The 14,917-nt window shown below is 33.4% G+C and overlaps 1 protein-coding gene and 1 long non-coding RNA gene across 2 annotated transcripts in view; both read left to right on the forward strand.

The window, feature by feature from the left end:
• The window catches only part of LOC127848749 (uncharacterized), a 46,639-nt gene extending 31,722 nt beyond the window's left edge, over positions 1 to 14,917 (forward strand). Inside the window, exons 5-11 of the mRNA XM_052381358.1 lie at positions 10,746 to 10,875; positions 11,212 to 11,265; positions 12,729 to 12,797; positions 13,241 to 13,411; positions 13,591 to 13,767; positions 14,474 to 14,650; positions 14,758 to 14,917. Of these exons, the coding sequence (XP_052237318.1) occupies positions 10,746 to 10,875; positions 11,212 to 11,265; positions 12,729 to 12,797; positions 13,241 to 13,257 (270 nt within the window). The 3' untranslated portion in view covers positions 13,258 to 13,411; positions 13,591 to 13,767; positions 14,474 to 14,650; positions 14,758 to 14,917. The remainder of the gene's footprint in view (positions 1 to 10,745; positions 10,876 to 11,211; positions 11,266 to 12,728; positions 12,798 to 13,240; positions 13,412 to 13,590; positions 13,768 to 14,473; positions 14,651 to 14,757) is intronic.
• LOC127848758 (uncharacterized) lies at positions 6,750 to 8,669 on the forward strand. The gene is made up of 3 exons (XR_008034747.1): positions 6,750 to 6,838; positions 7,054 to 7,098; positions 8,590 to 8,669. It is a non-coding gene; the product is annotated as an uncharacterized LOC127848758 (long non-coding RNA).

Raw genomic sequence — 14,917 nt, forward strand, 5'->3', positions numbered from 1 at the left:
GGGCACGAAAAAAACATTGGGTACGAACAAATTTTGGTTCGGAAAAATTTAGGGGTACGGGGACGTAGTACCCCTGGGAAACTTGACCCACAATTGCACATTATTGGTCCTTTCCGTCAAACATCGGATAAGTACCTCGAAGGCAATAGTATGAATACACATTTATGGCGTACCATTTGGGTAGAAAGTCAACAAGACCTAGTAGGTAAAAAGAGAAATGTACTTTGACGTACAATATGTACGTCGAAGTACATTTTTGTACTTCGACGTACAAAATTGTATTTCGACGTTCAGTCTTTACTGACCCTTGAGTGTTTGCCAATCAGAAGACGCCTTACATCTGTTGCTTTTATAGATAGTTGACATTAAACATTATTATTATTTACACCAAATTATGCGACTATCGACCGCTAACTCATAGATATTGTGCGTATTTATTGACCTGACGTAACGAAATTAACCTCTGAATTATGAATATAATGGTTAACACAAAATACAACCAAACCAGGGAGGTTATTTTACCTTTTTAATCCCGTAATCGTTTGGTAACTGTTTGGTTACTGTTGGGAATTTCCTACACAGTAATGCGCTGGACCGTGATATTCCGCCCCGCATGGTCAATAAATACTGTCAATATGCTTGGTAATTTTATTTTTAAAAAAGGTAACCTTGAATCTTCTTCAAATGGGTATATAATCTATTTCAATGCAATAAATGCTCGAAACTTCTTTGTAAAATGTTTTTTTTTCTTAATTTTGATATTTTCATTTATTTTGTCCTCTATTAAAAAAAGAGATTTTAAACATTTATTATGAATAAATCTGAAGTTAAAGCGGCTCATGAGACAAGTGTTTTGATCGGCTGTTAAGAAAATTTGTACGTTGAAGTACAAACATATATGTCGAAGTACAAATTGTACTTCGACGTACAATTTTATACTTCGAAGTGTATTTCATTTCGTACGTCGTAGTACAATTGTTGTACATCGACATACATATTGTACGTCAAAGTACATTTCTCTTGTCACCAAATAGGTCTTGTTGACTTTCGACCAAAATGGTGCGCCATACACATTTCGTAAGCGGTAATGCGGTCCTACCTATGCACGTCAAAATGTAAGCAAAATATGTAAACAAAGTGATAGCCTGTCAGGAATGTTTGGATTAATGAAGAAAATCGTGTATTGATGTAAGTTTATTGAAGAAATGTACAGAAAATATGTTATACAAGCAAAAGCGATATTTTTCTCGGCCACATAATTGTTGATAGTTCGATATCACAAAATGAAAGTGAAAGTAGAACTGTCAAAAATGACAACCTGTCAATGTGTTGTTTTTGCTGGCACGAGAGGGCGATTACACTCAATGTGTTCACATTTTTACCATAGGCTTTGCCAATGACCTTTTTAGTATGGGTGGCTTTGTTATTATTTATTGCTATCATGTAACTGCATTATTGTGGATATGTTAACAATACACATTTGCATAAATAATGATATAAATATACTAATTGTAGCATGAACCAATGAGTTTTTCAAACATAAATAATTGATGTAAAATGCTTTAAGGAATAATATTTAAGGTTTAAGAAGGCATTTTCTTTTTGTTTTAAAGGATATTTTTGAATAATATATTTTTTATGAATTTTTTGACAACAAGGGGTAACGCATTTTAAAAAAATGTAATTATTTTTCTGACAAAAAACTGGTACCATGAGTAGCATGAAACAATAATTTTTTAAAACATTTGTAATTGATGAAAAATTATTGCAAAAATAATATCTAGGGTCTAATTATTTTTTTATTTTATTTTAATAGGTTACTCTGAAAATTCTATTTTTCATGATTTTTTTTTGCAACAAGGGGTTATGAAATTTAAAATATGTAACTGGATTTTTAGACCAAAACTGGTACTATGATAATACTATGATGCACTTCGCCAAAACATTTATAATTATATTGTTTTTTCTTGAAAATCTATGTCCCCTATTCACTCAAAATAACACTTTTGATCAGAAAATTCATATATAATGATGTTTACTTTATTTTTCAAGAAGCATAATGCCTCTTTTTAGTTGTATTCAGCGAAAGTTCTTGTCAGCCACTTCATGGTTATATGTTGTCTTTCTTTTACTAAATGCAAAATAATTGTACACTTTGAGACATTCATTAAATATTTTATGTCTTTACAACACCGACAGGCTAATAAATTTATATATCAAGTACTTCCATACTTACAGGACCATTCTAGGCGGGCAACCTAGCAACATTGATTTGTTCATATCTTCCTATCAATCTGTTATATGTGTAATGAATCATTTGTTCGGAGAACATTTAATGTTTGATATAACTTTTAAATAATTCAATGTCCAAAGTGATGTTGTTATTGACCGATAAACCAACATACTGATTAAAAGGGAATATTTTATTAATTATTTGCATTTTATCTTACATGAGAAATATTTGCCTAAATGTTTTTCAAACTATAGAGAAATCTATATACAATTAATAAATGATGACGTTTATCAAAAAAAAAACATTTATGAAATGGAAGTTTAAAGATAAAAATAAATAATGCAAGTTTTATCAGATATTCGTAATAATTTCCAATATAATTGAGTGTCTGAGCAATGTGGATGAATGAATATATCGGATAAAACGAATACTTGTCTACACTTGAATTATGATTTATTTTTCAATATTTTATGCACTTAAGTTTAGCCTAAATGCGTTTTTATAAGCATTTATAGACAGTTCCCCTCCCCAAAATCAAGGAATTATTACTTGTCATTCATTTGTGTAATGGTATACAATAATTTTGTGGTAGAATATTTGAGAAAAATATTAGAAACGAAACTTGTCAGTGATGAAATTTTCCATATGGTTATGGAAATTACCGATCGTCGGTTTCCGAAAAACAATACGTCACGGTTTCCAAATATATGATGGTTGTGCCCAAAGATTTTGGTGTTAATGAACATTACTGGTTTATATTTTTATATTTGTGATTCTCATTTGATGAATAGGTAATTTCAAGGCTGATAAACTTGCAATATGCAAGCTATTCTTTCGTTTTGCATATGTCTGTCGATACATCTGTACAATCGGTAATTTCCGTAACCACTCGTTAAATTGTAGCAGACACAAGTTTAAATAAGAACACATATGTTTTACACTAATATTCTACCTCTTTCTTGCTCAAAATTAATGCATGAATGATTTAAAAGTAATATTGCATCATTTTCAGCCAGGAACACTGTCTATGACCGCGAAAAAAACCCACAAACTTTTTGATTTACGATATTTACTTTATAAATAGCTTGCATGCGGCATGGCATTGCATGTTCCGCAAGATAACTATCTCGACTTTATTTTTTTGATGCTTTCAGACTGTTTCATCGAATCAGAAAATAGCTTTAAAACGTAATTTAGACCCATGTTTAGCGAGATAATTAAGTACCACTTTTTATACACTGCCAAATTGTGACATAACAAGTTGCCTCCCTTGTTGGTTCATGCTACTAATTGATCTTATTATAATCTGATAATTATAGCCAGATCAATTAAGTACATAAAATACAATTTGTTGTCCTGATTTCACGAAGACTTGAGATATTTATGCATATAGATATGGGTTGATCCACAAATGAAAAGTATTTTTGATCTGTGTTCGATGCAGGCTCTTTTTCCATGACTGTGAAAGTTAAATTTTCATGTGAAAAGGATGTCAATTTGTTTCTGAAGCATTTCATTCAACCATTGAAAAAAATGAACTGTCAGCGTATAACTTGCCATTTTGATAGGTGTTTGTTAGGTGATCAACAGGAGATGACCAGGGTGCCAGAGAAAAGGTATAAACATTTGAGCTCTGCAGCAAATTGTATAAATCTGGATAACTCTTATCCAGCGGATAACTTCTGGTTATCTTCAATTTTATGATAAGATAACCAAAAGTTATCCGCTGGATAAGAGTTATCCAGATTTATACAATTGGTTGCCGGTCAGTATAGCCAATAAGCGCCGAATCATTCGTGTTATCGATTTTGTTAGAAACTGTGTATGCAGCAGTTGAGTTTACATCAGTTCATTAAAGTTTATTATGATTTTATGATAGTTTACAGTTTTATTAAATCAATACAAGTGTGCAGCTTCAACAGACAATAAAGTAGCAATGATTTTAAGTTATGCATTTTTATAACTCATTTCACCCTATTTAAAAAATGAAATCACCCTATTTTTCAAAATCAATGGGTGAAAACCCTATTTCCCAAATAATTATCTGGGGCACTGGGGCTTCATATAAAATTGGTTAAATGGTATACATTTTATATCTGGCCAGTGCTCAAGAGAAAATGTGTACATTTCAGAAAATTTTACTATTTAAAAATGTTTAAATACCGCTTGACTAAGGCTCTTAATTCATCTAACATGAACACTTGAACTATATCTTTTTAACACTAAAAATAATAATTAATGTACAAATGTAATCTACCAATGTGTGCAAATACTACTTAACATATATTTGACTGTATTGAATGTATGAACTAGCTAAAATATCCATTAGAAAAAAAGATCAGGGGGTGAAATATTCATTGCCTGAAGCTCTGCCGCTGGAGCTATGTTTATATATCTTTAAACACACTAATTAACTCAAAGACGACATTCTACCACTAGGCTTTTAGCAAGATTCTGAAATGTTTCGATCCCTCGTCAGAGCAACCAAACCAAAAATTAAGTCAAATATTGCCGACTCGGTATTATTGAGTCAGTTCATGAGAGATAATGGTAGATGCAACATCTCTCACGCCCCCTAGCATCGCCTTAAGCAGTATACAATTCTCAACAAGAAAGTGCTGCTGGAGTCATTAATCCCGAAGGACCAAAAAAAAACAACACTTGATTAATGTTCGTAATTAAAATCATTTGATTCATGACAATACTATTATTTGAGCCAGGTCACAGGGAAAGGGCAGTCTAACCAGTATCCAATTAAACTATTTGTTATTGTCAGAAAAGCGCTTTTAAGCAGCTTTCAAGCGACTGCAGGCTGATCTGGATCCAAACTGGCCACAATCGCCTTAATGTCTCTTTTACTGTGACACAGTCCATTTGACTTAAAAATGATATTTAATACTAAAATAGAAAGAAGAAATAAAACAAACCCGTAATATGAGTAAAGACTTTGTAATCAATGTTTTCAGGACAGCTTGGTAATCTGCAAATCACATGTGAAATGTTGATATCGGGTATCATAGTCATTACATAAGTCGACAATGCTCGAATACAATATTAAAAAAATACCAGTTTTGCCGTGTCAAGCTGTCAAGATCCAGAAAGTCCTGCATTCACATCGAATGTATCCTTCGAATTCAATCCATTGTTGACATTAGCGTAGATTTAGTTAAAGGGTCCTTTTCACGTTCGGGTAAATTGACAAAATTGAAAAAAAATGTTTCAGATTCGCAAATTTACGTTTTAGTTATGATATGTGTGAGGAAACAGTAATACTGAACATTAACCATGCTCTAAAATAGCCAGTATATGCATCTTTTGACGATTTTAAAACCTGATAATTATAAAGCGTTGCAATGCGAAACGAATTAATAATTTGGAAGGTTCTGTTGATGTCGTTATATTTTGTGAAACTACGAGGATTGCTTATATAAAGTATAAAATACATCTAATATTGTATCAGAAAGGATAGCCGAGTGGTCTAAGTCGTTTTTACTTCAGAACCCCAGGGGTCAGTGTTTCGAAACCCTGCTGGGTGTTATCTTTTTATTCTTTTCTTTGAATGTTATTATTGAATTTTTACTGGAGCTTTTTAGATCCATTGATTACATTTATCAATATAAAGCATTTAATGACAAACTTCAAAACATGCCAAAATCTGTGAAAAGGCCCCTTTAATAAATAACTCATATATCCGAAATGACAGTTTCTAAATAGCCAAACAAGCCGATGTATGTTGTAAGAAAGTTTTGACACGAGTGTGAAGATTATCTAATGAGCGCGGCCATTGTTGTATGACCTTGAGCGGTCCGTTTAAAATGCGTATATGACTCATGCCCGTGGATATGAACGAAAAGTGCGAATATGAACGAATATTGGCAATATTTATGCGTTTTTTTGCAGTTTTGTTATGAACAAATCACTGTTGAATTATAAATTCACAATACGTGATAAATATGTTAAGACTGCCTCAAAATAGAGCAATTTAATAAAAGCAATCGTCTGACTGGTCGTTCATATTCGCGGATATTAATTTGGAGTTACTGAAATTAAAATGCCAATGAAAAACGCTTTTAAATTCATTCGATCGTAACATTACACATTAGCGACGTGTATTTTTGTCACAGAAGAACGATTTTCATATAACAAAAATAAAGGCAGATAAATTTAAAAAGCCATTATCTGTTCACAGTAGCTTTGCCTTCCGAATTTTGCAATAAAACGCCTACGTGTGTTAAGGTAAGTCGTTATATTTGTTCCCTTATTTGGTAATCAGCACACCAGATGGCACAGTATCCACGGCAATGGATATATCCCGGAGAAGCACGAGTTTAGAAAAACCCACTAATCACCCCGGTACAAACAACGCTGGTCCATTAAATCAACCAATGATAGCTTACTTTAAATTATAACGGTTGATACGGTGTGTGATTTTGAAAAGATTATAAATGGGCCATGTTTATTTGTACCAGCAGATTAGTGGGTTTTTCCAAAAAGTTGCTTTTTCCGGGATACATATATTTCACAATGCGGACAACAATTGTGGCTATAAATTGCGTGAAATTTTTAACATGTTTTGAAACAGCGTCAACACGAGAATGACTATCTGTAAGTTATATATATTATGTATTTATTTGCTTATGTAGTTATTTTGTTGTGTCATAATTTATTTATTTTCTTATTTATTTGCACTAGATTGTCTATACCGATTGTCAAACTATTAGTTAAATTGAATTCTGATTATAGTTAAAATACATTAGTTACAATGCAAGTTGTAAAAGCTACGATGCGAAGCGATTAATTAAATTTGTCCACGTTTACAGGTCTTTTGATTATTGCGGGAATACTGTGTGCAAGCGGTATATCAGGTATGTTATGATTCATAAAATGCATGTAAAAAATATCAAACAAACATGTTAAATAAAGAAAAGAATTGCGAGAGTAAGTAAACCATGCTTTGATATAACCTACGCGTATTGAAAATTGACTATTTATCCTAGTTGAATTTATAAGAACGAATACATTTCGACGAATAACAACATTTATGTTATGCTTCCGATGGTTTATAGAGATATATCAGTGAATTAAAACTGATGTTTCCCTGTTTCAAACAGTGAATAATAACAGTAAAAATTGCCGATAATTTTCTTTGTTTGACCGGAACTAGTTTTTAGATCTCTGTGGTTTTCCCGTTGTGACCTCTCCAACAAAATGTTATCAAGGGTTATCACTCTTCCATTAATTGTTTATAAAATCTGTGGATTAGCTTCCCTTGAACATACATGTAATAACATTTCGGGGCGCCCAACGGGCAATTAAATTGTTCGGAATGGCAAAACTTCAAAAATAATCATTTGCAAGCTTAACATAAAAAGAACATTTGTTGGATTTGTTGGAATATCGATTTTAAATCACTCGTGATCATATAAAAATATATTTTCACCCATGGCTGCGCCACTCGTGAAAATATCATTTTCTATGATCACTCGTGAATCAAAAAAGATATTCCACCAAATCCAACAATTATCTACTATTTATGTCGCTACAAATGGTGTTCAATTTATAACAAATGGTGTTCAATATATACAATGAATAACATCTACTGGAGAAGTTATGGCTTAATCGCACAAAGCGACAAAATATTTAACTATGAATGACTCACACGCTTATTAAATTTGTTTTAATATACACGTCCTTTCGCTATATGTAAGAAGGAAACTGCCTTTTAAAGATTATTTGTGGCCACATATAATTATTTCTTAGTTTGGAAAATGTGTTACAATTGAAATATAATTTGTACACATCATTAGGAAATACAAGCACAGAGAATACCATGTTAATTAGCCTACTCTCCGATCCATGAATTTCAGCGTCGAGTGTAAGGTTTAAGGATGATACAATACGTATTTTTCCTATTTTTGAGTATAGCATTTTATAAATAGCATATGTAATACACATTGTATGTAAATATATTCAGATCTAGAATATAATGTCGATAACATGTTGTTGTTTTTATTCTACGTTTACTGCTTATTTAAACCATTATGTAAATGTTTATCTATAACAGTTGGCGCTAAACCTTTAACCGTTATTGCAATTCTGCATTGCCTAAAATATATGAAATTCGTGGAACTATATTTGACTATATCATATATCTCAAGAAATCTATGTCTTATCACATTTTAGAAAACTACGCCAAACAACGTCTCTTATAGCTTCAAACCCTTTCCCTTAGCGAATGCTTTTTGCGTTACGCGGGACACAACATTAGTACAGAAGGACGTCAAAAATATCAATAAACGCACACACTCTTACGTCGTAATATTCGTGATTATTAAACCTTTGTACATTTATTTCAGAATGCCTTGAATGCTTAAATTGTCTAAATATCACTGAACCACGGACGTGTACAAACACGACTCAATGTTCAAATAGTGAGGTTAGTGACATTCCATTCATTGACAAGATTGTCTGAATACGCCAACTGTTAATAGTTGTTAATATTAAGTTGTAAAGAGGTGCGTAATACTGTCTCTGTTTTAACATTCTTAATAACGTGTATAACTTCACTAATATACTTAAAAAATCCATGGTATATAAAATAAAGGGAGTTTGTATTCGTTGCAAATACTTTCTCTGTCTTACTAACATCAAATAAGTCTGTCAAGTTACATATAGAGTCATGATAACGGGCAATTTAAACGCTGTTTATATATCATACTACTATATTTTTGAGCAAGACGATCAATAATAAATTAAGAAAACATTTACAAAATTAACATTATTTAATATAATATTATTGGTGTTTATACTCCTGTTATTTGCAAACGCTCCACTCCGGCAATGAAGTGCATTACGACATGGGCTGTCAGAACGATCAGGTAACTGTCATTACGATCGTTTGTTTCAATTATGTTTACCTGCTTTGCTATTTAGAAAACTTATTGCTGTTTAATTGTTAAAAGATCTATAGACACAATAGGAAGACCCTAAAACAAGTATTATTGGTGTAAAAAGGTTAAAATACAAACATTCTGCAACGTTTGAGCATCTTAAAATCGTTTTACGTTTTCATCTTTTTTCGTTTTATGGATGATCTCTAGTCAGGATCGGATTCATTCGGTTCGAGTTATTTGCATAATTTTGAGTGCACTTGCCTTTGCTTTCCATAAGGTCTACGCGCTATTATAATAGGTCACTAGTAAATTCAAAATCATGGAAAAAAACATCCTGTCCTCGACAAAGTTCTAATCATTATTGCAATAAATACATTTTTATTTATTTTCACGCTCACTTTTCTTTTTTGTTCTGTTGCTGAATCGCTTAGAGCAGGATGTTCTCGCTTGAGCTCCTAAAAAAAAGATAAGTCATGAGAATTCCCGTGAACGTATGGTACATGTCTCTTTCGCGCGATACACGAAATCATATAGCTGTCAATTGTGGAAATATTTTCTTCGTATCCTTCAATACAATGTCATATAAAAGAGTTGAAATCACAATTCTGGTCGATTTCAAACAAATAAGTATATGTGAACATTGTGTGATTTTATTTCAAAATCATTTCATAGAAAGTAGTAGGTTTATAGAGCCGAAAAACGCTTTAATGGAAATAAATTCCGTTTAACGTCAACGTTTAATTTTGTTCATAAAGACATCAATAGTTTTCTTGCGGCGACACTCCCGCTTAAATGGTATTATACACTTTTTTTAATCATTGAATCCATTATCAATATATAAAGCGAAAACGTCGCAAATAACAATACAGCACGGTTGTATTAACTCTTATCTCAAAGTCAGACCTTAACCTCGAACTTAAACCCAATCTTTTTATAAGGAGACACACTCTCATAAAGGTGAACATTTCGAAAAGCCATTTAGATATCCTTCAAAACATCAACTTTTACCACTTTAAGGTTTTTGTTGAAACTTATTCTTTATTTTGTCATTAAACCTCAATAGTTGAACTCTTACTCTACTAAATGTGAATAATTTTGTCAAATTTTTTAGAAGTCACTCATGAAAATGGATTTTTTTTATAAGTTTCGGGACAAATGGACATACCAACCGACAGACTGACCAATGCAAAATGTTATTTCAATATAGCCTCCACTCTTTAAGCGAACACTCGGCTTTGAAATTGATATTGCGACGAAATTATCTAACGAAACTATAAGAACACCAATCTGATCGCTAACGTGACTTTGAGACCGTAGGGAATTATACACAATTTGCGTGTGATAGCGTAAGTATGCAACGTTAATGAAAAAGTAGGATAGTAACGTTTTGATATGCAATAGGACTTCTAAGACGTCTAGTACTTCAATGTACATATGAATGCTTAACAACGTTTTCAAAATGAAAACCGAGTACTGGAACCGTTGATGGAAGGTGAAATTTAAATACATCTTCGCAGTGAAAAAGTTGCCACAATTGAAATATATAGAGATGCTTATAAAACATGCATGCCCGACCCCACCACAGTCCCACAACATACATAAAATGTTTACATTTGCAGTTTTGCAGCTCAATGGCCGTTGGCCCCAACGGTATCATTGGTCGCTCTATCAAGACCAGACAGCAGTACTCTTGTCATGAATGTTGCAGCAGTAACCGTTGTAACGAGAATCTATGTGCACATAGAAAACGTATGTATTCTTACCTATAAAAGCAACGCATATTCAAACTTTAATGAAATATTAATATTTTATCTTGCAGCTAAAATCTGCCTCGCTGTAAATCATAAGGTGCGCAACGTATGAATTGTGTTTATGTTTGTTTTGAGCCTAATTTAATATAAAACTATACGACACTGTCAAACTCAAATACTAGCTTAATAAGTATTTGCAGCTGAAATATGCCTCTAAAGTGAACTCAGAATAAATCCCTAATATTAACATCTCACGGGTTATCGTACAGTAAAAGAGATATTAACCCGTATGTTTTTATGTTTATTGTTGTATATATTGAACATGTAATTTAAGCAACAGCTTGCATCGACGACGAAACACTTGACTGTGCCCGTCTGAACTCCATTTTTGACGATGCTGGAACAGCAGCGTCTAAGGTTTGATAACCAGTAAAAAAATCTTTACAATTGCGACCTATGTAAAAGACCGAGCCAGTCCGATTGAGATAACTCGATTTTTCAGTTACTTCCCTTGGCATTCGCCACTGCGTAGGAGATTGCTCGTGGATTTTCATTGATAACATTCTCCTAGCAGAGTTGTCGTTCGTGTTGATAAAGGTAAATATTAATAGAACAGCATATCCTGGGGAAACAGATTCAATAAGTTTATCAGAACGTTAATTTCAAATTAGTAATTTTACATCCATTTTATTTTTATGGACCAAGGAAACAACTATATATTTTCTCTATTTTGTTTGATAATTGTTCTCGATTTAGTAAATAAATTGCGAATAAAAACATGTAAAATTAACTTTTTACGTGATCACAAAACTAAAGAATGCGAACAATTTCGAACCTGCAAATTGTAAACGCTGCACTGCTATGATATATATAGTTTGCGTAATTGTCCGTCCCGCTAGCGCAGTGGTAAGGCCGTTCGCTTTTTCACCTTTACGACACCGGTTCGATTCCCGCTCCCGGCGCAATGTTATATTTTGTCTGTTTTGTGGTCACCATTCCGGACAGGTGTTTTTTCCGGATAATCTCATCCCCCCACCCCCGCAGCATTTGACCATATAAAAAATTAAAAAGTATTTCAGTACAAAACAAATAGCTGGAAATTGCAGCTATCATTCAAAATTCGTCCCAACTGTCGTCAATCTAATCTTATTAGGTAGGACTGCTGGACACACTCCGGGTCCCAACATTATGCAGCCTCAGCGCGGAGATAACTCATTACCTTGGAAAAACACAAATACACACACTGGGTGCAGCCTAGGCGCGTATAGACTCAAACAAGGCAACAAACTCAAGTGCGGGCACAATCATTTAAAATTTACATATTGAATACGATATTCTAACAGAAATTACACAACCACCTAAGTGTACATACCATGTTTGATATTTCGTTCGATCGTTAGATTTCAGAATATACATGTATAAAGTCATTTCGCTATTAGTTAACTTATCCATATGTTCGTGGGCGAACTCGGATAGTCAAGTGCTCATACGATTGAGCTCACATGGTCCGGCTATGTGCTCATACCTACTTTCGAGAATCATCATGAAGGTATTGCCATACTTAATGAACAAGAATGTGACCCGCCTCCCAGTTTCGCTCAATGGGTCAAGTTACCCACGGGTACTACTTCCCCGTAGCCCTAAACTTTTTTTCGTTCCAAAATTTTTCGTACGCAATTTTTTTTCGTACCAATTTTTTTTCGTACCCAAAATTTTCGTACCCAATTTTTTTATCGTACCCAAATGTTCGTATCAACAAACACAATTGTGGTGATATAGATAAACTTAAATTGATGTTTTATATCCATCCTCTTCAAAAGCATCGTCACACCAGTACTGCCAGTACTTTGATTGAAGTCTGTGGTGATGTTCATCACGCCAAAACTACTTGTCCAAAGTTTTGCGGACTCTGTGATCTCGGTAAGAATTATTTTGCCCCAAAACATCCATAAAAATATTTTTTTTCATAAGAAAGATATGCAATTATACATCGCATATTTAAATATGTTTTTATAATGAGTATATTTATTATGAGATACATTTAACTTTGTATTAAAGTGAAGAATATATTAATATTTTTTTAATATAATTATACTATGTGCATTATTTTATGCTTTCTGATTGTTTATAGAGAAATATCAGTGAATGAAAACTGACAATTCACTGTTTCAATCAGTGAAAATTAACAGTGAACATTATCGATAATTTTTACTGTTTAACTGTGAAATTACGTCGTATGTTACGAAATGAGGTCATTATTCCAGCGAAATTCTTCAGCTAAACTCATTTACAATATAAATAAACGGTGAAAAAGTATGAAATAAAAAGAAAATTAAAAATAAAAGTTATACATCTTTCTACAGTTGATGGAAACTGGTGAAACTGGGGAGAGTGGACTTCATGCTCAGTATCGTGTAGTAACGGAGCGAAAATCCGCACAAGGACCTGTTCAAACCCGTCCCCTTCCAACAATGAACTTTACTGCACTGGGGCTGATGTTGAGTCAAAACTGTGTTCGAACCAGCTTTGTCCGGGTATGAATATGTTCAAGCATTGTTTACATTTCGAAATTCGTTGATTCGTTATGAATTTGATGACGATCAATTGCAATGAATGCCTTTTGTAAAACCATTCAAACCAATTTTACTTTAACACATTAAATGAAAATACTGTGTAATTAAGGGATTGAGTTGTAAAATCTTCTTTTTTCAAGTACACGGCAACTGGTCAGATTGGTCCACGTGGTCTGGTTGCTCTGTTACGTGTAATGTGGGAGTAAGAACGAAGACAAGAACCTGCACTAATCCTAAACCAGACCGGTCAGGGAATGGTTGCGTCGGTGAATCTACCGAATATACAGCATGCCTTAATGAACCCTGCAGCGCCATTGGTAAGCATCAATTGTATAATAATGCAATGTTCGTGGAAAAAGAATCAACTATTTTTTTATAATGTATAAATCAGAAGCTTCATACCCGTAGGTAATTTTAGTTTGTCATAATACAACATGTAAGTTAAAAGGTGTATTTAATAAAGTACGACAAGACGTGAGAGGGACAATCACGATTCTACTGTGTGTGCCAACGCACCATGTAGGTAAATACGTATAATACAGTTTATACGAGAGAATATATTTTTAAATCACTGCGTGTGTTGATGTCAGTTAACGTGATAACAATAAATGAACATCAGGCGATTATAGCATTATTGTGATACGTCAAGATGCCACGCTCCTTTTATATTGAATGGCTGTAAAGGTAATCAGTATTGTGGTGTGTGGAAATTTATTAAAAACTTACATAAAAGTGTCAACATGGCTGGTTTTTTGATAGTTTCTCAAAGTTTTAGAACCGATTTCTAATTGCTGCAAATCACTGAATGTGCGTGCAGTGTAAACTGCTTTATTAATCGGGCATTTGTTAATTTGGGCATGATGATTACAATTCAATGTTGGTTAAACAAGGGATGTTGAGTACATTGGTAACAATTGCGATGTCTTATATGTAACACTGTTTTAACCAAACTTCACATTGATACATTATCTGACATCGTTGCGTATCTAAGGAATCTAGTTGAAAAATATGTTATTTTTCAAGCACACGGGAACTGGTCAGATTGGTCCATGTGGTCTGGTTGCTCAGTTACTTGTGATGTGGGACTTAAAAAGAAGACAAGAACCTGCACCAATCTTAAACCAGACCGAACCGGCGACAATTGCGTCGGTAAATCAACCGAATATACAGTGTGCCTTAATGAACCCTGCGGCGCCAGGAGTAAGTATCCGATTTCAATCGTATTAAAAAGGCACATAGAGTAGGAAATATGAACCAATCAACTTGTTTTATACAGGTTAAACACATATTTCATATTTTGTAATAAGATGGTGGCTGGTCGAGTTGGGGTTCGTGGCAAAGCTGTTCAGTAACATGTGGAGGGGGACTGAAGCTAAGGAACAGGACTTGTACCAACCCGACAACGACACTATATGGCAAGACTTGTGATGGAAACTCCGAGGCATATGCAGTTTGTGCCAAGACAGC

Source organism: Dreissena polymorpha, chromosome 10, assembly GCF_020536995.1.
Source record: "Dreissena polymorpha isolate Duluth1 chromosome 10, UMN_Dpol_1.0, whole genome shotgun sequence".
In the NCBI taxonomy this organism is placed as follows: domain Eukaryota; kingdom Metazoa; phylum Mollusca; class Bivalvia; order Myida; family Dreissenidae; genus Dreissena; species Dreissena polymorpha.